Source organism: Chrysochloris asiatica, unplaced genomic scaffold, assembly GCF_000296735.1.
Source record: "Chrysochloris asiatica unplaced genomic scaffold, ChrAsi1.0 scaffold00144, whole genome shotgun sequence".
Taxonomy (NCBI): domain Eukaryota; kingdom Metazoa; phylum Chordata; class Mammalia; order Afrosoricida; family Chrysochloridae; genus Chrysochloris; species Chrysochloris asiatica.
Genome location: NW_006408662.1, coordinates 4,198,209 through 4,224,154, shown reverse-complemented (window position 1 = coordinate 4,224,154; position 25,946 = coordinate 4,198,209). Strand labels below are relative to the sequence as shown.

Below are 25,946 nucleotides of genomic sequence, written 5' to 3'. Positions count from 1 at the left end.
TTTTGGGGGAGCAGAAACTTCTAACTGTGGTAATAAACAAGGTATTGTTTCTTTCTACATCTGAATTTACGCAAATTATATGGTCTATTTACTGGAAACTCAAAAATCCCATTTTCCATTCATCAACAGAGTATAAAACAAAGTTTCACTCACACTTACAGTGATTTAGAATTTATTTCCCCATGTTTACAAATACATCTGTACATTGATAGTAAGATAATCATGTACTATTATTTAGCTATTTGTATGATTTTTAGCTTAACATGCATAAAATAATTGGTGCAGTGCTAAACTAAGATTCAGGATTTGTTTCAGTAAACAACTCTTTATTATAGATGGACTAATGGCACAAAATCCAACAAACATATCTTTGTGTGGTCCCCTAATTATAAGCAGAATTCCAAACATTATTAGCTGTTATCAAAATTACAATACCACCTAGATCTAATAAAACAGAACAATCTGTTTGAACAGGAGAGGAGAACTTTCATGGAATGTTCTCTCTCATATAAATTCTTAATGGACTATAAAGGAGTTTTTAAGTGGTTTTAGATTTGAATTCAATTGCTCAAATGCATTACAGGTTTCCAAGGAGAATCCATGCCAACTGACACACACGGACCCACCAACACCGTGCATGCTGACCCTGTCCTCCTACAAATAAGATTTCCCAGTGCCAAGCTTCTTTCTAAGAACCTGGGGAAGTGACTAGCCACGTTTATATTAATGGCTTGTACGCACTGCAGACATAAACCTTACATTACAAAATGAGAACGTTTTCATATTGCAATTTTGCCTGTAACAAACTCAAGTAGTTACTAACTTTGTTAAATACCATAGGACTGTGCCCACACAGTGAGAGAAAACAGGATAAACCAGAAAGAAATGGGATCTTGTAAAAGAAAACAAACAAGAAAGCGTGCAGCTGTTCCTAAGCTCAAGTGTTTGTATCATCCAAGTGGTCTATCTACAGAGACTGACAGCACCCAGTGTTTGCTCCACTGACCTACTCACTTCATAAACCCCAAGCCCAAACCCACCGTCAATGCTGACTCACAGCAACCCTATCGCTATAGGGTTTCTATGTCTGTAGTCATTTACAAGAGCTGCCAACCTCATCTTTCTCACATGAAACAGGTGGTGGGTTTGAACTGCTGACCTTACAATTAACAGTGCAATGCCTAGCCCACAGGGCCAACAGGGTTCCTTACTTCACCCATAAAGGATCAAATCAGTCCAGAAGTAGACCCATTATAATATGCATGGATATGCTTGGTCTAGACACCAATACACCTCACCTTCAGGGTCTCAAAGCCACACTCACGAAGAGAGTCATTTTGGCCAAACTGAACTTTCACAATTTCAACATTAATAACTTACTAACAATCTGAGTGATTTTATTATGAAAAGAACAGCAATAATGGTTACACAATGCAAAGAATGTCATCAGTGTTACTACATTGTACATATACACATTGCTAAGGGGAGGGACAGGAGCTCTGGTAGCGTAGTGGTTACGACTCGGGCTGTGAACCTCAAGGTCAGCAGTTCGAAACTACCAGCTGCTCCGCGGGAGAAAGATGAGGCTTTCTACTTCCGTAAAGATTTACACCCTCGGAAACCCTGTACAGGGTCGCTATGGGTCGGTTCCGACTCCATGGCACATAACAACAATAACAACAAGGGGAGGGACAGTTACATTTGGCAATATAAGAATTAATATTAACCCCACGGAATGGTTTTCGTCTTGTCTAGATGGGTCTGGTGAAAGGAGATGGGGATAAGATTCTGATGTGAGTAATTTTATCATGATTAATTATAATCATCATAACTATAAAGGTATGGAGTTTTGTACCAAAAAGGACATAGTAGTTAATCTTACAGTCCAGGAACAGAGGACCCTGGGACCATCAAGGGAGAAGAGCATAAGTGGAATGTGGGATCCTATCCAGAGAAGCAGGGACACCAGAGATGGAGGCAGAGCTTAGGACATGGAGAGAGGGAGCAGCTAAGGACTCTAGATTCTTGGAAAGAAAAAGGCTGTGTGCTGGTGGCCAGGAGGCAGGCTTGCAGAATGTGCCCTTTGGTTGTTTAAATAATTATATACTCCTGATGGTTTTTGTATATATCAAAACAAAAAACAACAGAGGGGAACAGAAGCAAATACTATTGAATGATGATGCACGGAGAAGATTGTAATCAATGCAATGAAACAAAATATGATAGGATGAGTGCAAAACCTACGTTCTCCCATGTAAACGATCATTCAATTCACAATAAAAGCTTAAAAAACAAAACAAAAAGCGTTAACATTGAGCCTCATGGAGTACTGGTGTGACACTATAGTATAAACACCGACCACAAGGTCGGGAGCTAAAACTCAACAGCCACTCCTTGGAAACACTATACAGGGTCACAGTGAGTCTTACTAACTCAATGGTACTTATAAACAATGACATCTATCACTGTTGTTAAGTGCTGTTGAGTCAAGTCAGTTTAGGTTTGTAAGGCTGTAAATCTGTGTAGGAGCAGAACACCTCATCTTTCTCCTGCAGAGAGGCTGGTGGGTTCAAAATGCCCACCTTGCAGTTTGAAGTCCAGTACTGATCTTATGAGCCACCGTGCTCCTCCATATAGTGTACGTCTCTATTATTATAGTAATCTACTTAGCAAGTTATTTTCTAAAACTCAATATGGAGTTATAAATAGCACATACAGGAAAAATGCATTTACAGAATTTAAAGCAGTGTTTTTCTTTTTGCAAATTTAAGAAAATAGGTTGATAATTTAGCAATTTCCTTTAAAAATAATTATACAAGAAGGGACAAATTTCTCATTCTAATTGTTGAACCATCATGTAGCCAATCTTAGTGATTCCAAAAGCTTTTGTAGAAACTTACTTACTGAAATTGAAATTGAAATTAAAAATACATATATAGTTGCCAGCAAGTTGATTCCAACTCCTGGAGACCTGCCTGGTATCAGGGTGTTACTGGGCTCCATGGAGTTTTCATTGAATAATAATATCTCATTGAAAAAGCTCTTTCTTCCGGGGTGCCTCTGGCACAATAAAGATATTTAATATAAAATTGTTTATATTGAATTGAGCTATCCTAAGCAAAACATTATGATTACTCCTGCTGAGCTGGTACTGCAGGTTTATACCCTGTCTGTATATATTCAATTAATTTAGGATCACAAATTTGCTGAACGTACACCTTGTATTTTTTGGAGTCCTGGTACAGCACTGCAGGACTGCAAAGTCGGTTTGAACCACAAGGTCGGCGGTTCAAACTCACCAGCCACTCTCTGGAAACTCTATACAGAGTTGCTATGGGTTGGAACCGACTCAATGGCACTTAAGAACAGCAACAACACTGCTGTGTTTGGGGAACTTCCTATTTCTGCAAACATTACTCATTAGGAATTATATAACCAATTTTTACCAGCTCCCTCCAGCAAGAAAAAGAAAAAGTGTTTTTAACTCACAAATCTGTTCCACCAAAACTACTTCACAATGGACAGAGAAATAAGCAGGTAAGACTTCAAACATGGGTCTTGGTCTGATCTCCCTAGTGTTTCTAGGAAGCCTTGCACCCACCCCTCCGGTCTCCTTCATTCAGCACTATGACAAGAAACTGAAGAGGCATCAGGAATCAGATCCCCACTGACACGAAGGCTTGGCCACTTGCTCATCAATTCCCAGGTCTGCCCCCATGTGAAACATGGCTCACGTGGGCTCCTTGCCAGCATTGTCCCACCTCAGGATTCTAAGGCTCCATTTAATAAATAACAAAGTGTCCAAAGCATCATTCCCCCTTAACAGTGTTCCTTAACAAGTTAACTTTTAAGTGGCAGGAACTTCAAGCATTTGAAAGAGGGAAACATTGTTGCATGCCTTGTCAAAGGGTGACACAGGAAGCAGCAGACTGCCGTGCTACGCAGACAGACTCTGCTTGTCACCTCTGCATTGTTAAGTACCCTATACAGTCATCGGGACCCTGTGTAGGGTTTCTGAGGAGCAGTTCGTGAATTTGAACCACGAAGCTTGTAATTCACAATCCAGTGCTGATCCTACAGCGCCACACCAGGAATCCAAACATTAGTCGATGAAAACTCTATGGAGTACAACAGACTGGTGTCTAGAAAATGTGCCCCTGTAGGTTGGAAGGCACTCAAAATACACAGTGCACACAGCAATGCACTAGAGTGTGCCAGCAATCATAAAGTTACCACCGGGACTGGGTCGTGCTTTGTTCTGTTGGACCTGGGGTCACGATGAGCCTGAGCCAACTTGGTAGCAAGTGTCACCGTCACTCTCCTGCCTCTCTCCTGCTCTCCACAACCTAAAATAAATCAATGAAGGGGAAGGGACACAGAAGAACAGGACCTCTCTGCTATTTTGCTTTGGGGTTATAACAGGCCACCCCTACCCTTGCTATAAATACACAGTAAAAGGCCACATTTGTGTAATTCTGGTTTTTTCCCAAGCTGGGTTAGTCAGGCACTGGCCAGATGTTGAACCTCAGGCACCTACCCTTCACCACCACAGTCCGATTCTCCCAAAGTATTTAGTAAGCTGCGCCTTCTATGCTATTAGAGCAGCCCCCAGAGGGCTAGGCTTCCTGGAGATGACTACAGGGGCTAGCTCTCGCACAATAAATTTCAACCCCAGGACCAGACAGCACAAAGCACTCAAGAGTCTTTAACTCAAGGAACTAAATAGCTCAGGCTCTTTGCCAGGGCAACTAGTTCAATTCCCAGGGTTGTTTTCATTCCACACTCCCTTCCCTGGACTCGCTTTTCTGTCTCATCTCTTCCTGGTTCTCACTTGGTACCTGGCCCCTAGGTTCAGTATTTGCTTCACAAGTCTTGGGCTGAGAGTCTCATTCTAACAACTGTTTGGACCCCATATACAGGACCTGCCTACTATTTCCCCACCACAAAGATGAGAGGAAATCACAGTCCACACATTGCTCATGCCTCGATTTACCTCCCAGACACTTAAATAACTACTTAAATAACTACACGGTTCTAGCCAGCACGGCTCTGTAGGATGAGCACTGGACCGCAGGGTCAATGAGAGCCGAAAGGTTGGTGGTAACAACCCACCAGCCGTTCCTCAGAAGCCCAGAACAGGGCTACTATGAGTCAGAACTGGTTCAATGGCACTTAACAACAGCTACCATGAAACAAATTGAAACAAATAACTTAAAGATCATTTCAAAGAAAGTAACAAGCATAATTAAGTAGTCAGAAATTGAGTGGAAAGATTGGAGTTATACAATTGCACTGTTGTTGTTATGAGCCATGGAGTCAGTTCCGGTTCACATCAACAACACTATATAGGATTTCTGAGGAGCAGCTGATGAAGTTTAAATTACCGACCTTGTGGTTCAAACTGACCTTGCAGTCCAGTGCATTATCCTGCAACACCACATAAAAAAGTTAAAGACTGACTAAATAATACTTTCCAAAACCCAGAAAAAATTTGAAAATCTTTCCCAAAACTAAATGAGAAGAGTAAATGACTTTCGGTCTCCTAAAGACTTTGGGGGGAGGGGAGTGGGAGCAAGCTTAAGAAGAAATGTAGGTATTGGGAAGAGGAGGAGCCTGAGTGAGGAACATTTTGCATTACAGTGGTGTGGCACTGTAGGATCAGCACTGGACTTCAAGCCCACAAGGTCAGCAGTTCAAACCTACTGGCTGCTCCTTGGAAGCCCTGTACAGGGTCATTATGAGTAGGAACTGACTCGACACCACTTAACAACAACAACAGTCAGAGTCATCTGTGTCATGGATGGTCTTTAAATTCTATGGTAGAATACACCTAGACTGGCATTCTGACAGACAACTTTGAGCAGATAACTTCAGTTGTAAAACTGAGAACTCATATTTAATTATTTCTAAAGTTCCTTCTAGCACTAATATTCCATGACTGTATAATTTTCATTTCTTAGCAAAATAAATTCCTGGCAATTCCAACATGACGTCATGAAGCAAAAGGGAGCAATACTGGACTAGATCCAGTACGTAGAGATCTTCCCAACACCATGACTTCATGAATGATGTAAGATTATCAATGCTACAAGAAATGGTGGAAAAATTCAAAACCGTGACAGTAATGGATACTGAACAGATAAGAAATCTGAGACAGAAATTAGGAAAAATTGCTATTGTGTTCAAAACCCTACACAGGAATAAGTTAAAATGCAGGTTCTTAAACATTTTCTCTGGCAAAATGGCCAGCACTGCATATTGGATAATTTGTTTCTACTTGGATGATGTCATCATGGTAGGTTTAACTGCTCTTAATAGTTAGTACATTTCCGTCATCTCTCACTTTCTCCCACATAAGATACAATCAGCCTTTCAGTGACCTACTTCATGAGTCATAATTTTTTCTGTCCATGATTCAGAAAAGCGTCTTCAGACAGTATTTCCCAGACTTCTGTGGGTTTATTCCAAGGACCAATTTCATCTTCATTGGTTTCCTACAGGAAACCAGACCAACTTCCTATTATTTTATTTTCCTTACTTTCAGCGTACCATAGCCCACATCCAATTAACTGGAAGTGAGAGTGATAGAAGACTGAGCACAAAGAAAAGCCAACACAAACAATGCCCAATGCAAAATTCAATGCCTAATGTGCTAATATTAGAACAAAGAACACCACACCAAATCATCATCAGGAGCAATTGATTTGAATTAGCTTTAGTACCCGCACTACACTGTTAGAAACTCCGTTCTTTCTATTAAAAACCAATCTGTTGTCTAAGACAACAATACATACAGAACAAAAATCCATATTGTCCATCTTCACTCCCCTGACAACCTGGTAGGCAAGAGGTAGCTCCTGGAATCCAATGTCATGAGCCCCAGAGTGATCAGGGGGCAGACACAGAAAGCTGGAAGGAAAGCTGTCTTCTGGCAGCCCAGCCCCTCAATCTGTGCTTAGGCCATAAAGGACGGTAAGGAACTTGGGTTTTAAAGGCTACTCTTCCCCTGCCTCCAAGTCACACTAGTTCTAGAAAGCACCAGGATTGCCCGAGAATCATGTATTCACCTGGCTCCCAGATTGTTCAGGACAGGAAAAGCTCGGGTATAAAAGAATCTTTCTCTTTATATTCTTTCCATTCTCATCGTTCCTGACTCTGAGTGTACTTTCAGGGTTTACAAGTTCATATAGTCATTAACTGGCAAGTTTCAGGACTAGTTTTTATTTTAGTTTATTTGTTTATTTTGTCATCAAACTCACAGGTTGATATATTATAGGACAGACGTCTACGAAGAATGCATTAAAGGCAGCACATTATACATGAATAAGTCTGGAAACCTGAAACAGAAGTGTAGTGCCTCTCGGAGTGTGGTCCCCAGACCTGCCCAGCATTTTCCAGAGATGCAAGTTCTCAGGCCCCACCCAGACATGATGAGTCAGAAATCCAGGGACAGGAGCCTCCTCCAGGTGAAGCTTATGTAAGCTTCATCTATCTCACACATATTCTTTCTCTCTTCCTTCCACAGGATATTTCTAGAAAATGATTCACTCCATGTGGCACTGTAGGATAAGCACTGGACTGCAATGTCAGTTTGAACCACACAGTCGGTGGTTCAAACTCATGGGCCACTCCTCGGAGACACTATACAGGGTTGTTATGAGTTGGAACCGACTTGACGGCACTTAACAACATCAACAATTCTGCATGGTCATGAGTTCTGCCAAGTTTAAGCCTGCAGATTTCCCGAGTAGTTCTCCTGTGATAGGTCTAAGCCATATGGGGATGTTTGTACTTAGAACTCTGGCATGCCCTAACCAAAGACCATTACTTCTGTCTTCATTTGAATTGGGAAGTTTTTAGCTTCATCGTCATTTGCTATTAGTTTTAAGCACCACTACCAATCCTGATTGGTCACATATAGAAACAGAAACCACCTCTTCTCATTGGATTCACTCACTGAACAAAGGGCACAACATGAAACACCTGATTTAAACAGTGTTCGACAACTCAGCTTTTTTGTTGTTATTGTGAAGTGCCATCGAGTCGGTTCTGAGTCATAGTGACCTTGAATAGGGTTTCCGAGGAGCAGCTGGCTGGCAGGTTTGAACCTCTGACATTGTGGTTAGCAGTCCAGTGTTTGTCCTACAGCGCCACACCAGGACTCCAGAATTCAGATTTACTGTGACACAATTCAGAAAGAAAAACTAAAGAAAAGTAGATGGGCCACCAGAGAATATGGACAAAGGGATAGAAAAATCAACATCAGCCACATCATACTGAGGAAAAAAGAATCTAAGAGGAGTTTTTCTCCCCAGATTTTTATTGCTAAGAAGCAAAGGAAAATTCAACTGATTTTAGCAGATTATTGGGACTCAAAAAATGTTGTTCTGTCATCAAGTAATATCCCACTAGTAAAACTCAGTAGTAAAATGTATGTTTTCCTGAGTTACAGCTTCTAACATTTCAACAAAACTCTTTGTCCCTAATGTATTTGCAATGGCAACAGGCACTTCATTGAGGGGCTCAGGATTATAGGACCAACGTAGAAACACAAACCCTGTATTTTAATGTTAGCAGTAAGATGTGATTATATTGTTGAATAACAGAGAATTTCTGTCAGGATTTACTAATATCCAAACTAGTATTGATGAGTACATTTGAGGGACTCAGACCAGTGGCTGCATTACTGCATTAAAAAACAACAGACAAACAAAACAAAACATGATTGCCATAGGAACGCAACGATTGTTGAGACTGGCTTACTTTGACGTGGCTCTGGGCGCCCAGGTTGTAGATCTCGGTGGGTTTTACTTCATTGATGATCTTTACAAGGCAAGTGCTGTCAGTGAGGTCACCATAGTGCAACTTCATGTCTTTAGGATGCAAGAAAATACCGTGCGACAGAAGGAAACAGTATCAGTCCAACTTGTAAAGCACCAAAAGTGACATTTACATATTCAAAGTTTGAAAATCAGGGTCAACAACTAGATGGATGGAAACAGTTACAAAAATATTGCATTCAAATGTAACAATTGAGATGTTGGCTCAAGACCAGGCAGTGTTTCATTCTGCTGAACATAGACAGGGTTGCTATGAGTTAGAACCAACTCAATGACACCTAACAGTGCTTTTGTTTATCATGATAGACTTCAAAACCAAGCACAGCACAGCATTATCTTTCCATAGATATTTCGTTCATCAATAAACTAATCTATCAAGCTCAAAAAAGAAAGAACAAAAGAAAATTAGGGTCTAAACAGAAATGTTACTATTTGATGCGACAGCAGAGCACAACTGTCCCCTTTAACAAATGTAAACTCTAGAATGACATTTACACACTTGGCCTATGTCTGTAAAGGATCTATAGTGATGAATTCAGATAAATGTTGATAAAACCATAATAACATTATGTTGTTGTTGTTGTTGTTGTTGTTATGTGCCATCGAGTCGGTTCCGACCCATAGCGACCCTGTATAGGGTTTCCAAGGGTGTAAATCTTTACGGGAGTAGAAAGCCTCATCTTTCTCCATTATACTGGAGATTATATGAATGGGACTTCAAAACGTTCATGGAAAAAGAGAATTAAATGGTAAAGGAATTCTTCCAAGAACATTTTGAAATCCCCTTGTATAAATAATATATCAGAATTCCCAGGTGGTTGTAACATGTACTTAGGAGAAGGAATGTATATGAATTTAGACAAAGAAAATATTTTAACAATATGCATACTCTCTCAAAAAAATCTTTAACATAGTGATATTAGTGAAATTAGTGTTAAATTTTTTCAGAACTTCTGTCTAGTGATTTTTAAGTGCTTTATAAACACCAACTTAGAATATCCCATGAAATGCCTCATAAAGTAACATAATTCATTCAAGAACAACTAATCCCCCTCCCAGGGTAATGCATTAAAGGACAACTAGTCCTGAAGACCTAATGTGGCACTGTAGAATAAGTACTGGACAGCTGATTGTGAGGTCAGCAGTTTAAACCCACCTTGAAAATCCCATACAGAGTCTATACAAGTTGGAAGCGACTCAACGGCACTTAGAAACAACAACAGTCTACTCCTGGTAGAATCCTGGTGTGGTGCTCTAGGATAAGCACTAGACTGCTAGTGGCAAGGCTGGCAGTTCAAACCCACCAGCCACTCCTTGGAAACCATGTACAGGGTCGCTATGAGTAGGAACTGACCAGCAGCACTTAACCACAACAACAGTCTACCCCAAGAGTCCTAGTGTGGCACTGTTTCAAACCCACTAGCTACTCCTTGGAAATCCTATAAAGAGTCATTATGAGCCAGAATCAACTCGACAGTACTAACAACAGCCTACTCCAACTTGTACATCTGTTTCTGACACATGAAGATACATGATTTACCAACTTTATCTTTGTATTATTTTTACATAACACTGATCCATAGCTGGATCCAGTTCACACACACAAACAATTCTCAAAGACGATGCATTTCATACATTTAATAATTTAAACAGTAACGAGCAAAGTCTTTCTGTGCAAAACTAGACCATTTTCCTGATATCTTCACCTATGCAAGTAACCCCAAATTTCCAATAATCAGAAGCTCTAAGGAGAATCCAAAATAACTTATGTTTACATGCTTGCTAAGTGAAAAATGCTGTAGGAAAAAAGTTGGTATTAAAAACACTGGGTTCTACAACTGAGAAGGGAGGAGTCTTCACATCAAGTATCAATGCTATCACCTCTGTATACAGGGTAGATACGGACAGGCAACTTAGACACTGGTGACCTAAAATGGGTGGTTACGAATTGGGCTGCTAAGCGCACGGTCAGTAGTTCGAAACTACCAGCTGTTTCATGGGATAAAGATGAGGCGTTCTGCTCCCGTAAAAATTTACAGCCTCGGAAGCATTGTACAGGGTCCCTATGAGTCGGAACCGACTCTACGGCACATAACAACAACAACAACATAAAGGCAAGAAGGGACTGGTTTACAAGTTTTCAAGAGGGAATTGAGTTTCAGAGTATGTATGTGGGGGAAGATAGAGTCCCCACTGAATAGTTTTCATTTTGTCTAGATAGGTCTGGTAAAAGGAGATGGGGATAAGATCCTGATTATTCAATATGAGTAATTGTTATCATGACTAATTGTGACTGTCACAACTTTAAATGCACAAGTTTTGTAACAAAAAGGGGGGAGTAGTAAATCGTACATTCCAGGAACAGAGGACCTAGGACCATTAAGAACACGAGCAGAATGTGGGACCCTAGCCAGAGAATCAGTGATAACAGAGATGGAGGCAGAGATGAGGACACGGAGAGATAGAGCAGCTGAGGACCCTAGACTCATGGAAAGAGAAAGGCTGTGTGCTGGCAGCCAGGATGCAGGCTTATAGAATGTGCCCTTTGGTTGTTTAAATGATATATTCCTGAGGGTTTCTGTGTACATCCAAAAAAAACAAAAAAACAGAGGGAATAGAAGCAAATACTGTTGGATGATGATGCACGGAGGTATTTATAATAATTGCATTGAAACGATGAGTGTAAAACTGATGTTCTCCCATGTAAACTATCACGCAATTCACAATAAAAACTTTAAAAAAAAGCAAACAAAACAACAAAAACACCCAGTGTGTTCTAGTCCCAGCTCTTACTTTTTCTGTTTGACCTTGACAAAGTCACACCCTTTCTGCCTCCATTTCTTCATCTGTCAGATGCTTTCCCTAACAAGCCCAGGAATTGTTGTGATGATCAAAGACAGAATAGAAAGCACTATGATCACGTTATGCAACTACAGTCTGTTGTGTTGAGTCTATTTGTGTTACATAGTGACCCCTTGTGACAGAGAACTGCTCCAGAAGGTTATCTAGGCTGTAATCTTTATGGGGGCAGACTGCCAGATTCTGTGGAGTTGTTGTTGTTAATTGCCATCGAGTCAGTTCCAACTCATAGCAACCTACATAGAATTTTCAAGGAGCGGCTGTTAAGTTTGAACCACCGACGAGTGCTTTATCCCACAGCGTCACACTGGGACTATACCGCGAGGTCAGTTTGAACTACAGGGCTGTACAGCTACATCGAGGCAATTTTATTAACAAAAATAGCAAACAACTAAAATATTGCCAATGGTCTGTAAGGCAATTTAAACGTAGTTTTGACTGCCACTTGGTTTTTGAACTGTCTTCACAAATCATTTTTAAAGTTAATTAAATGTACAAAGATTGTTTCACTTCATTGAATTAGAATGAGTTTTAAAAGCTAAGGAGTACTCTCCCAGAATGAAATGATCGTACTGAAGGGAACAGGGACGCCTGGAGAAGAGTGATCAAAAGCATCTGTACATTCACCTAACCAACATCCTTGCACCAGCTCTAAACAAGATGACACCAGGGCCTGGGGCAGCAAGCAATGAGAGACTTTCTAAGCCTGCAGATAATCATCAGTTTAGGGCATTCATGTGTAAGTAACTGTGAGTTGATATGCTCTGAAAAAAAAATGACATGTAAACCTACCTTCACATGATATAGGAAGTTATACAAAGGGATTTGAAAAGGAGGAGAAAAGAAAACAAAGTAAGACTTACTTCCTTCAATATGAGCCTGGGGATTCTTGTATAGATGTTCAATTCGACCTGTGTTGAAGGAGCTGGACCTCCGGACAATCCCATGGACCTGAGGGTTAACAGTGTGGAAAGAGAAAAGTACATTGTATTTGAGGAGGTTTAGGAGGTTACTCAAGGAGCTCTGGTAGTGTAGTGGTTAAGAATCAGGCTGCGAACCGCAAGGTCAGCAGTTTGAAACTACCAGCTGTTCCATGGGAGAAAGATGAGGCTTTCTGCTCCCGTAAAGATTTACAGCCTCGGAAACCTTGTACAGAGTTGTTATGAGTCGGTTCCGATTCCACGGCACATCACGACCACCACCACCACCAGGAGGTAACTCAGGTGCTGTCCTGCTAATGTTTAGTTTTTATGTAACAATATAGAATATATCCTTTATTTATTAAGGGAAACACTATTTCCAAACTATCAGACATTACTCCATGGCTTGATTGCCAATCTCTCCAATCTCTGCCCACCAACCTCCTTTCTCCTTAAGTATTTTACTGGCAATAACAACCAAAGGAATTAGAAAATTATGTGATTTCAGAACGAATGCTGAGTTCATAGATACTCAAATGTCTCCTTTTTCAACCACACACCCTTACAGCCCTACTGTTGACAAAAATATCTCTTCGATTTGAAACTGAAGACAGACCATGTGAGGCTGTATCGGTAAAAACAAACGTCTGCCAATTTCACACACAGTATGAGGCTCCAAGGTCCTGATGCCAACACATCTTTCCCAATGTCACCAGAACTACTGCCTCTCAAATCTATTCTAGATAGTTCTGCGTATGCAGTCGCTACTATGTAGCATATGGAAAAGACAAAAAGTTAAATACCATAGGTTAGGGACAAGGTTTCAGTGCTTCTAGGCTTAAGGCATTAAAAATATTCAGAGAATTTTTATTTTTTTTTATTTTTTATCTTTGACTTAACCATAATAAGTGTGAGAGAAAAACTAGTTGGAACAAGAATGCGTACCTGTCATCTGTTGAAGAAAAGACTGTTTGTGTCTGATTCATAAGAGAAATTGTTCAAGACCCAACCTCACTTCCTCCTAGTGTCAGGCCTGCCAAGGGTAATACTATGTCATCAGATGTCTAAATCCCCATTCCATTGATGGCAGTTTTAATCCTTAACTTATTTCAGAATGTTCTTTCTAGCATTGGGTAGATTCACTTGTAGCTGAATACACTTTTATATTTTAACTAAATCATTTTCCATGTATTTCAAACCAAAATTAATTATTGGCATGACTCAAAAATTCCAAATGCAAGGGGGAAATTATAAGCACATAAGACTTTCTTTTAAATAGAAAGAAATGTCATCATCATCTTACATGGCCAACATGAGAGAAACTGCTTTAAGCAAAGGATGTAACACTTTCACATTTAAACTACAATTAACAACTCTGTTGCTTGAGTTGATTTAGCCAAAGAGAGAAGCCTCAGAACCAGTTTCCCAAAAGAACTGAACTCAAGAAAATTTGGTAAGTATGAAAATAGTATAAGAAAGGAACATCACAAATTTGATTGACATTTTAGGAGGCAAACATGATAATCTAGGAAACATACAGAATTTGGCAACAGATACGTACTTATCAATTGAGACATGGAGTAAATAAGCTTATGTTAAGCTTAGAATTCATTCTATTCCAATTTTTCAAGTTGCTACTTAATTGTAAAGTTGGACTGCTTTACTAACTTAATAAATTTTGCTTTATAGAAAGCAAGCTCACATACATACTTATATGTAACAATATTGATGCTTACAGTCAAAATTATTTCTGAAATATAGATTTCTCAGATATAAGAATAATTTTGGTGCATTGGATAGATAGGAATTTCTGTGCTCTAAAAACTGAGAATTTAACTTTGACAATAACACTAAATAATAATTTTGTTTATGTCATCTTAGCTTGATTGTTGAGTTCTACATAGTTCAAAGATCTCAACAGCCCCAAACAGAGAAGTGATACACATTGTGATGCATAGATACAAAGAGCTCAGATGAAATTATTAATGAACTTGATGGATTCCGTGTGAAAACCAGACTAGGAAGAATTACAGCAAATATTACAGGGTTTCATTGCCATACCGGTAACCAGAAGCAATGCGAACTAGTATTTTGTTTTCGTTTTTTACTTCCAAAAATAGAAAATATGTTTTAATTTCCCCTTACTCCCAATTTTTGGTATGTGTATACAAGGGAAAGAACAACCTGCCAAGTGCTTAATCCATGACAGCTAGTAAGACCTAATGAAAGCCGGGTTTGTCTGCCTAAGACAGGTAAAACACAAACTTTCTGAGAAGCCAAAATGTGTGCAAACTGGATAATCTAGTTAAGAATTGGAGATTAGCAGCTTTCTCTTTACAAAAGAGACGTATGTAGGAGGTTTTGTTTGTTTTTATAAGGATTTTTTTTTGGGGGGGATGAGAAGTTAGGAATTTCATTTATTATAAAGTTAATAAAAATCTTTATTAAATTATAGCACTTCAAAAGTAAAATAGGATTCTGGAAAACCAAGATCTTGATAAACGGAAGTGTGTGTTTTGACAAACAAATTTCATGTTTCATTAACTAGGGGATGAAAAGGCAATTTCTCTAATGTCAAAACCAGGTTGTTTCACTTCAATAGCTATAGCCAGGTGAAGCAATACACCAAACAACTGTTACATTACCTTTTGAGTCTAATGAAGACAATGGAAAATTATTATCATTGGATTTCAATTCTGCAGAGTCTACATTAATCTTGGAGGCAAGAGTGCCTCTTAAGTTAAAAAAAAAAAAAATGAAAGAAAGAAAACCACATATCCAGTGATATCAGTCGCTAATATTTACATGAGAAGAAATCAGATGCTGTTCTTTTAAATAATTCCATAAAATCATAGAAATGTTTACTAAAGTATAAAAATGTGACGCTATTGTTTTCCAACATATCTTCCACCTGGGTTTATATATTTCTGAAGTGGTGTTGCGAGTTGGGCTGCTAACCTCAAGGTCAGCAGTTTGAGATGACCAGTTGTTCCACAGGAGAAAAAAGAGGCTTTCTGCTCATGTAAAAATTTACAACTTCAGAAACCCTCTACAAGGTCGCTATGAGTTGGAACTGACTCCATGGCACAGAACCAACCAGCCAAAACTTACTTTCAAGGGCCACTTCTGGGTTAAGCATCGGACTGCTAGCCAAAAGGTTGGTAGTTCAAACCTATACCAGTCACTCCACAGAAGAAAGATGAGGCTGTCTGTCCTGTGAAGAGTTAGAAACTAGGAACTCTGAAGGAGCCACAGTAAACTACCTAACTGGGTGGATATGAGTTGGAAGCAACTACAGTGGTACCAGGTTTGGATTTGGTAACTTAATACCTGGAAGAACAATGGGCTCTTCAGTTAACATCCACATCAAAACAGTAGTTTGGACATTCTTGAGGGACTCAAATGTTTTCCTTTAAAATGTTCTTTGAGTTTTGAGAACAAACAAACAAATCTGAAGGGGCAAGACCAGGGCTGTAGGGTAGATTGGGAACGGTTTCTCAGTGAGATTCTTATAGGACAGCCCTCAGCCCTTGCTGCCTTTGAAGAATGAGCGATGTATTGTGATCAATAAATGTAAAAGAAACTTCCTAGCTCTTTCCTCAACAATACAGCTTTTGATTTTCTTACAACGTTTTCCTAATGAGCTTCTGCAATCACTTTCTTGGAGGAAAATCACTATCGAGAATACCCCTTTGGGGTCCCAAAGAAACAGTCACATGACCCTCTGTCTTGAATTTAACAAACCAAGCAGGTATCTAGATAGTCACTGTTCTGACTAAACTTTTAAAGCACCTTAAGTACATTAACTGGAGTCCCGGGGTGGTGCTGCAGGCGAATGCACTGAACCACAAGGTTGGCAGTTCAAGCTCACTAGCTGCTCCTTGGAAACCCTATACAGGGTTGCTATGGGTTGGAACCGACTCGCCGGCACTTCACAACAACAACATTGCTGTAGAGCTGACCATATCTCAGAGTGAGAGAGAGACCCCTAAAGGGCAGAGAAGGACTACCCCATAGGGTTTCCAAGGCAGGGGTCTCAGAAGCTGTCACTTTGTTTCCTGGTGCATTCAAACCACTAACTTTTCAGTTAGCAAATGCTTAATCACTCTGTCACCAAGTCTGCATAGAGATTGTAAATACACCTAGATGTGCCTATCTATGTGCATATTCACACATGTCCTCTTGGTTCAGCTTCTCTGGGGAACTGGAAGACACTAAGCCTGGAAGACACTCTGGGGAACTGGAAGACACTCTGTCTCTCTCCAGCGAGCCTAGCCACAGTGCTTTGAGCTCCTCTTCAAAGCATTTGTCCCCGCCTTGCACTTTGTTCCCCAAAAGTATGTGGTTTTCAGTTGTTTCTGAGCTGATAGTATTCCTTATACAAAACCTGGAGTCCTGGTGTGGTGTTGCAGGATAATGCACTGGACCACAAGGTCAGTTTGAACCACAAGGTTGGCGGTTCAAATCCACCAGCTGCTTCTTGGAAACTCTATAAGAGGGCCGCTATGAGTCGAAACTGACTCGACAACACTTAACAACAATGACTAGATTCAAATATGAGAGTATGATTACTCAGAGAAGCTAGGTCCTTAAAATTAAAAGAACATCTTGCTCATCTTTACTTATGATTACATGGGTCACCTGATGTTGTTGGAACCTTTTGTTAATGTAACTTTCTAACTGTTCTATCATGTTATTGGCATTAGCACCAACTGGGAACTAGGGACGCAAAGTTTCCAGCGTAAGGCAAGATCTAAGAAATCAACGTACCTGCCTGCACCTGGATGTTGGGTGATTCTGCTGTACTCCAAAGTCTGTTGTTGTGAAGTGCTGTTGAGTTGGTTCGATTCACAGTGACCCTGTATAGGGTTTCTGAGGAGCGGCTGATGGATTTGACCCATCGACATTGTGGTTCGCACCCTGTGAGGATGCTATACCAGGAGTGTCTGTTCATCTGAACCTGCTCTCTTCAGTCCAACAAGCCACTTACTAGCCTGTGATTTCACTCGTGGTCGGAGCAATCATGATAATCCTGGGAACATTCCAATGCAGCTTCTCTGCAGAACCACTCTCACATTTCCTTTGATCTAAGCATGAAAGGAACACGTCTGTGCTACCATATCCCTCTCGCACGTTATTCTCTGATGACCTCTTTGAGTCAGGGCAGCAGCCTGTGAAAGTTGAACACAGTCTGGGTAGGCACCCTCTCACCTCCACCACCTCAGCAGAGCTCATGTGCCATCTCTACCCTGATGCAGCCTCACTGTTGCCTCACTCTGGGGAACGTATCGTACCATTCAATGTCTTAATGATTCACTTACCCCATTATCGGTGCATCGCCAATGCCAAGTAAGCCTTTTTTTTTTCTCTGCATCAGAGTCAAATCTGCTCTCATGGTGTCAAATGCCAATAGGATGACAGCATTTGAGGTCATGAAGTAGTCCCAGGTTCGTATTACATATGGTTCCCAAACCCTCATCCATAGAAGCACATTCCTACATGTCTCTGGAAGCCAGGTGTTTCCTTAGTGAGACACCTGAATGAGGCTTCACTTCTCTGTCCACGTTCTTCCCACAAACCTTTCAAGGAAAATGAACAGCACCTTGGAGCTCCCAGTCCTTACAGATCAAGAATGAGTAACGTCTATCACACCCAGACTGACCTCAGGCCATGCCCCAGAGGCCCCTCATTCTCTCAGAGGAACCCCTCCCCGCAATGCTGAGACATATTTAATGCACATACAACTTCCCCTCAATACTGGGTCTACACATGACTGCCTGCCTCAGCCCACCACTCACACCTTGGAGGTTCATGTCTAAAGCTAGGAGTGTAAGGAAGCATCACTTTAACAGATCACATCTTACTTTACAACTACAAGAAGCCCCCACGCCTGCACTGTTCCATTCACAGCCACATCACTAACTGCACTTACTGTTGTTGTTGTTAGGTGCCATCGAGTCAGTACTGACTCATAGCGACCCTATGCACAACAGAACGAAACACTGCTAGATCCTGGGCCAACCTCACAATTCTTGCCACGCTTGAGCCCATCGATGCTGCCACATTGCCAATCCATCTCGTTGGGGGTTTTCCTCTTTTTCTAAGACCCTCCACCTTACCAAACATGATATTCTTCTCCAGTGACTGGTCCCTCCTGACAATATATCCAAAGTATGAGAAACGAAGTTTGGCCAACCTGGCCTCTGAGGAGCACTCTGGCTGAACTTCTTCCAACACAGATCTGTTGGTTCTTTTGGCAGCCCATGGCACTTTCAATATTCTCCTCCAACACCATAACTCACTTGTTGTCGTTAAGTGCCATCAAGTCAACTCCGACCCCTAGCGACCCTGTTTCCGAGAAGCAACTGGTGAGCTCGAACCACCGACCTTTCAGTTCAAACAACTTTGCAGTCTGACACATTAGCCCACAGCGCCACACCAGGACTCCACTTAGCTAGGCCCAAACACCATGACTGCACTTAGCTAGGCCCAAACATTAGAAACATAGTAGATACCAGTCCCTGACAAACATTTCATTTTATATTGATTAAAGCATTCCGTTAATCTCGCCTGAACAAATTCCTGTGGAGCATGGAAGGCCGGTTCTAACATACCTCAACTCTGCAGGGCACGTTCAGGTATCACAGCATTCTATCTGTGTAACACACATGTGGGTGTCACCTTTGTAATTACATCTGTAATTATTTCTTGACATTTTGGATAAGTTGTAGAGGTAGCTATTAGAAAAGAGTGCACAAGCAAACCCAGACACTGATGATGTCAGAAAACCTAGAGTTTTTACAAAAGAGATAACAGTCAGTGAGAAAATTGGATTTCTACACGCAAACAATAAATAAACAGGATACATGGCTCACACCATACACACACACACACACACACACACACGCAAACGAAATGGGTTGAGGACCATGTGAAAACTAAAACTATTTAAAACTCATAGAACAATATGCAGAGGCAAAACTCTCACACCTAGGTTTTGCCGGTGGATTATCTAATTTACTAACAAAAGCACAAAACAGCAAAAGACAAACATGGATAAATGGGATCGACCTCAATTGAAAATGTTTTGTTTATCAAATCACTTTACCAAAAAGAATAAAAAGCAAACCGGGCTATATTGAGTGGGAGAATATCTTCTGAAACAACTCAGAAAAGGGGTGTGAAAACGGAAGCTCAATCTGAAAACCAGAATCCATTTCAGTGACCTGTACACAGAAATCACTGAATTGCTGAATGTTCTGCTGAGCACACTCTCAACAGCAAAAATTAAATAAGTGATTTAAAAACAGCTCAAAACAAAAAGCAAAACCTGTAGGCTTAGGTTTTTCGTTCAAGCTTGCCAGGGATTCACTTGGCTTTTATTGCTCTGTGCAATTTCCCAATTAAGTGGCTTGACAGTGAGTGGGGTATTTTTATATAGCACATGACATCATGACATTACCCCTAATAACTGTGTAGCGTCAGCTCACACAGGGGCGCTGCGTTATCTGAGAAGGCGGGAAGCGTGCTCGGCAGCCGGCCCCTGGAGAACAAGGGAAGCCACCAGAGCTCACAAGTTGATAACCAAGCACAATGAACTGGCAAGGTGACAAGCCAACCGGTACATTCTTCCCCCGACTCCGATTTGTTATCAGAGTTCAGTGGAAAACACACACTGAGGACAGTAGCAGAGGAAGCATGAGGCTGCTGGGTCCGTGTGATTCTGGCAGCCCCAGCCAGAGGGTCACTAGGGGGAGGTCACTCACCTCATAGCCTCTTTCCAACAGGAACTCAGCCAAGTACGAACCATCCTAGGGGAGAAAAGGAAAAAGGACAATGTCAGAGCTGTCAGGGCCTGAGCATTGTGAAAGCAGGCCTAGAATGATAGCAGAATGTTGATAAGCAAGCACTGCTGGTGCTCACTGTTCACAAGGCGTTTTCACAGACAGCAGCACACCGGCTCTGCGCAGCCTTCCAGTGAGGCACAATCAGTACGGTCTTCACAGACGCAGAAACTGAAATCTAGGGGTGATGACAATGATGACTCAGGACAACTTGGGTTTCAACTTTGTCACTCACTAGTGTGTGCTGTGGAGTCCTAGTGTGGTAATGTAGGATCAGCCCTGGACTGCTAACCTCAAGGTTAGTGGTTCAAACCTACCAGCCGCTCCATGCATTAGAACCAACTATGAATCAGAACCAACTCAACAACACTTAATGACAACCATGTGTGAGACAGAGGTCTGGATGGTGCAAACAGTTAAGCAACTTGGCCACCAACAGAAAGATTGGCAGTTAAGAGTCTGCCCAGAGGCACCTTGGAAGAAAGATCTGGTGATCGCCCTGAAAAAAAAATCAGCCACTGAAAAGCCTGTGGAGGATAGCTCTACTCGGGCACACATGGAGTTGTCGTTGAGTTGGAATTGACTATGTAGCAACTGGAAAACAAAAGAAAAAAGTATGGCAGAGCAGAAAAGTTTGGTGCAACCATAACATAAAACTGGGTATCCTACTAATGTGAGGTTTGTTAAAAGGAGCCACTGAGAAAGGCTGAGAGGAGATCCGTGGGACTCAGAGAGTGGGACAGGCAAAAAGAGAGGCACAGGCCTCACTGAACAAGACAGATGAAGACAGAACTCTGGGTGACAGAGGGTTTCATCGCAGAAGACGGCCCTATGGAGCACACTTCCATTCTGCCATGTATGGTCACCACTGAGGGGAATCAATTAGGTGGTAAGGGTTTGGGTTTCTTTGGTGTCGAGTTGGGAAGGGGACGTGACAAGAGCAGAAGTGTCATTACTGAAGAGTGTATGCACACAATCTTTAAAACAACAGTACTTTTATTTTATAAAATGGAAAGTACTTGATTTGTACTAACTTTAAGCCGCATAGCTAGTGCCTATATCAAGGTAAAGGTGTCTTAGTCAATACAGAGATACTTAGGGTCTTAATAAATCTTTGATAAAGTTCTGGGTAGTGGTTGTTTTTAAGTGCCATCGGGTGGATTCCAAACTTACAGTGACCCTGTATAGGGTTTCCTAAGAGCGACTAAGAGTGATTTTGAACTGACAACCTTGCAGTTCAAATTGACCTTGGGCTCCAGTGCTTACACTATAGCGCCACACCAGGACTCCTAATTTCTGGGTTGTTGTTAAGTGCCGTCGAGTTGGTTCTGACTCATGGTGACCATATATATGGTTTCTGAGGAGTGGCTGGTAAGCTTGAACCGCCAACTTTACGGATCAAACCAGTTTTGCAGTCCAGCGCCTTAACCCGCAGCGCCACACTTTAAACTGAAATCTTTCATGTGCCACTTTTAGGGAGAGACAGCATGAGAGTCAAACAATTAAAAAGAGGTTGAGAGTTGAGAAGTCACAGTTCTAGCCTCTCAGGGAAATACTTGGGTAGGCATTTAAGAAATAGCCTGGTGACACAGTGGCTAAGCACTTGGGAGCTAACCTAAAGATCAGCGGTTCTAACCAACCCACCAGCTGCTCCACGGAAGAAAGAAGTGGCAGTTGGCTTCCATAAAGATGGCGGCCTTGGAGACCCTAGAGGACTTGCTATGAGTTAGCAGTGACTTGAAAGCAAAGGCTTAGGCATTTATAATCCATGCTCTCATCGTTCTTCTGTTCCCATCTCAGGCAGGGGTCCTCCATCCCACCCAGACTTCACCATAAAACGGAGAGCTCCTGCCACTGAGACATATGTTCTCAAAAGGAGTTGGGGCTGCTTAGGTTTTCTTCAGTTTGAAAAACTTAAAATAAATATCCCTTTGCGCTTTAAGAGTTCCTACCAGATATTCCAGGAATAAGAAAAATGAAGCAAACCTTTCTTATTGCTATCACTACTCAGTCTGAAAAGCTAAAAGCTGGAACTGGAGATGCCCTAAGGGTCTTGAAAATGACCCACTGCCAAGCGTGTGCTTATGACATTAATGTCAAAGTCAGGCATAAATTCCGGCAGAGGCACAAGGTAAGATATGCAAGGGACACATTTTGTGGTCCGTTAAAACCTCCAGCAGATTTTCTTCTGACTTGACATAAATATTCCGGTTTATAGACTCGTGTGGAGAAGAAGAAAAAAGCTTGGCCTGTTCCTTTTCCTCACAATCTTGCGAGGACTACGCACACAGTTGCCTGGGTTTTACACAGCCTATACACAAACAAAAATCAAGTAATGACAAGCCAGGCCAACCTACACTACCATCGGAAATGTCAGCACAACCAGTGGCCCTGTAAAGTAAAAGAATGAGAAAAGACATTTGCAGTAATCGTAATAATTATTATTATTTCATAGTAAGTAGGAAAACCCTGGAAAGTACGAGGGTTTTGTTGTTGTTGTAGTCGTCTTTCTTTTTCAAAAGCAGGCAATATTGTACTTTGTACTTTTTACAATTCTCTTGGATAGAGTCAGAATGCTTTATGTTGCAGTTGCCCAGATTGTTTGTGGAGTTTTTTTTTCATCCTACAGCAGAGGTGAAAGTGTTAGAGGTGGGGGCGGTGGTTTGCAGGGAGACTGTGATTATTTAGAAAGTTGATGTGAAACAGGCCTACTCAGGACTGAACCCTGTCAATAAGGTCTTGTTCTTCTCACCCAGGCCCTCCTCAAACTTTCCAACCACGCTGGAACATTCTGAACCAGCAGGGCACTCACTTCCTCAGCACCTCCCTGCCAGGCCTATCCAACGTTAGCCAGGTCTCCCAATGAGTGGGAACCGCGGCCACGGTGCTCCTGGCTGTCTGACTTTTCCTGGTCCTGTCCTCAGGCCCCCAAGCAGACTCCAGGGAGAGATAGAGTATCTGCACAAGGCCAGGGTCTGCCAGGACGGGTGGCTGCTGTTTCCGCCTCCTCTTTACCAATCAGCTGGATGACTAAACTGTCATGGCAACAAAGGGGCTGTGGCTACATTCTGGCACCTCACTCCCGAGAAACCACGGAACCAGTGGTTCAAATTTCCAGCTCCCTCACTGGAAATGCATTCATCTGGTATAATATGCAGCGTGGTTTTCGATTCTCATGACAGAAAATGTCTTCATTGGAGAGACATTTATTTAAGGACTTCTCTCACTCCCTCTGCAGTGCAGGATGGGCATTCATCCATTTCAGAGCTACTCCGCAGGTTGGCCTGTCTTTGCTCTCTCTTTTCTCTTGACTCCCCTAAAAACTGAGGTGACCGAGGCACAAGGAGGCTAGCTGACTTGCTTGGTAGCACATTACTAAGCTACACACCAAGCCAGGCAGTTGTGTGGCACAGTGGGTTAAGGTGATGACCCGAAAGGTTGGTTTGAACTGCAAGGTCAGCAGTTCAAACTCACCAGCCACTGCTCAGAAACCCTATACAGGGTCACCACAAGTCAGAACTGACTCAATGGCACTAAACAACAATGACACCAAGCCAGGATTAGAGTTCACGTCTCCCATTATCCTGAACTATGAAACCACCTTCTTTTCCTCCACTTTGTTATTGTTATTAAGTGCCATCAAGTCAGTTCGGACCCATAGTGACCTTGTGGCTAACAGTTTAGTGCTTACCCTACAGCGTCAGTATCTACATCATTGTTGTTGTTGAGTGCCATCGAGTCAGTTCCAACCCATAGTGACCCTGTATAGGGTTTCCGAGGAGCAGCTGGTGAGCTTGAACCTTGCAGTTGAAACGGCTTTGCAGTCTAGCACATTAACCTATAGTGCCACACCAGGGACCTATCAAAACATGGCAAATCCAACAAAATAATAAAGGAACCTAAAGTGGGGGTTATTTTTTAAACCAAACTGATGGTGTCCTTTTCCAAAATAGGCACTTTTCTGAATTGAACTGTGCTTCTAAGTTTAATCGAGTGACCCAATCCCAGCGAAGCCAGGTAATTTCAGAACACTCCCAAAGCTCAGAGGCGGGAGAGAGGATGCAGTGCCCGAGGTCTCCCAGGTCTGGTTCTTCCACTGTGGCCAAAAGGGCCAGATCTCAGTTTGCCTGACAGTTCCTATGCTTTGGTGTTTCTGTTGCTCAGAGGGGAGGACCCTCACTTCTGATGGAATTGTCAAAAATGTTCCACATGCAAACACATCCAAATGAAGAGTGATTCCAGAACTTAATAAAACTGTGTCATAAGTATAATATGAAAAGTTTTTATAATTTCATATCTCTATAATGCTGATGAAACTGCAGAAAGGCGCCCCCATCTTCCAGATGGCCACAGAGAAGACCAACAGAAGCATCAATGAACTACTTCTAAGACCAAACAGATCCTTGGGTCCACCCACTGTGAACACAGATGAGAGACCAGTAGTTCCTCTCGTCCTTCCAGCGCAGGTGTTCTGACAGACACACCCAGACAGACAGACAGACAGACAGACAGAGACACATACACACAGAAGACACTCTCTGTTTGCCATATGAGACCTGAACTGCATTATAACTATACTCTAGATTTCTGCCTGAGCACCGCTTGGCAGCGTCTTTGAACAGGATAAAGGTTATCAGGCTGAAGAAATCATGCCACAGGTAAAATGAATGCCTTTGTTTAGATCACCTCAAGCATCAGGGGACCAAATACACCTAGTGTCAGCGCTTTTCTTTTGAGCTCTTAACTCTACATCCAAACGAGTCCAAGGCAGGCATCTTTTCAGGGACTCACACCTGAGTGACGAACACAGACTCCATTGTAAACCAGAATGGTGACTTCCAATGTCTCAGCCACTGGGATGTGGAGCGGATATGTGAAAACTGTTCACACATGTCTGTTTGCCATCCAAGCTGTGGGACTGACAAGCTACCTCACTCAGAATTTGAAAGACCAATGGGTTAATTAACCCAGCTCTCTCATTTTCCACATGGAGATTTTGAGATGTAGCATACAGTCCACAAGTTAGCAAGGTGCAGAGGCCGCACACCAAAAATCAGACCTCAGCATCTTGCACTAAAGACAACCAAGAAAAACATCTAAGGTTGTTTTTATTAGTTGCTGCTATTGTACAGGAGCTCTGGTAGCGTAGTGGTTACGAATTGGGCTGTGAACCGCAAGGTCAGCAGTTCGAAACTACCAGCGGTTCCGCGGGAGAAAGATGAGGCATTCTGCTCCCGTAAAGATTTACAGCCTCGGAAACCCTGTGCAGGGTCGCTATGAGTCGGAACCGACTCCACGGCACTTAACAACAACAACAACAATTGTGAAGTGCTGTCGAGTCAATTCCGAACCACAGAGTCTCTGTATAGGGTTTTTTATTATTTACTGCTAAGTCAGGTGCCCCGTGTACAATGCAACAAAACGCAAGCCAGCCCTGTACCATCTCAGGATTCTATGGAGATCAGAACGCAGTGACCCATAGG

The 25,946-nt window shown here is 41.9% G+C and overlaps 1 protein-coding gene across 1 annotated transcript in view; it reads right to left on the bottom strand.

The window, feature by feature from the left end:
• Positions 1-25,946, bottom strand: part of GMDS (GDP-mannose 4,6-dehydratase) — an 809,379-nt gene that overhangs the window by 610,480 nt on the left and 172,953 nt on the right. The window contains exons 2-4 of the mRNA XM_006870563.1: positions 20,386-20,430; positions 12,563-12,650; positions 8,764-8,873 (exon numbers count right to left, since the gene is read on the bottom strand). Of these exons, the coding sequence (XP_006870625.1) occupies positions 8,764-8,873; positions 12,563-12,650; positions 20,386-20,430 (243 nt within the window). The remainder of the gene's footprint in view (positions 1-8,763; positions 8,874-12,562; positions 12,651-20,385; positions 20,431-25,946) is intronic.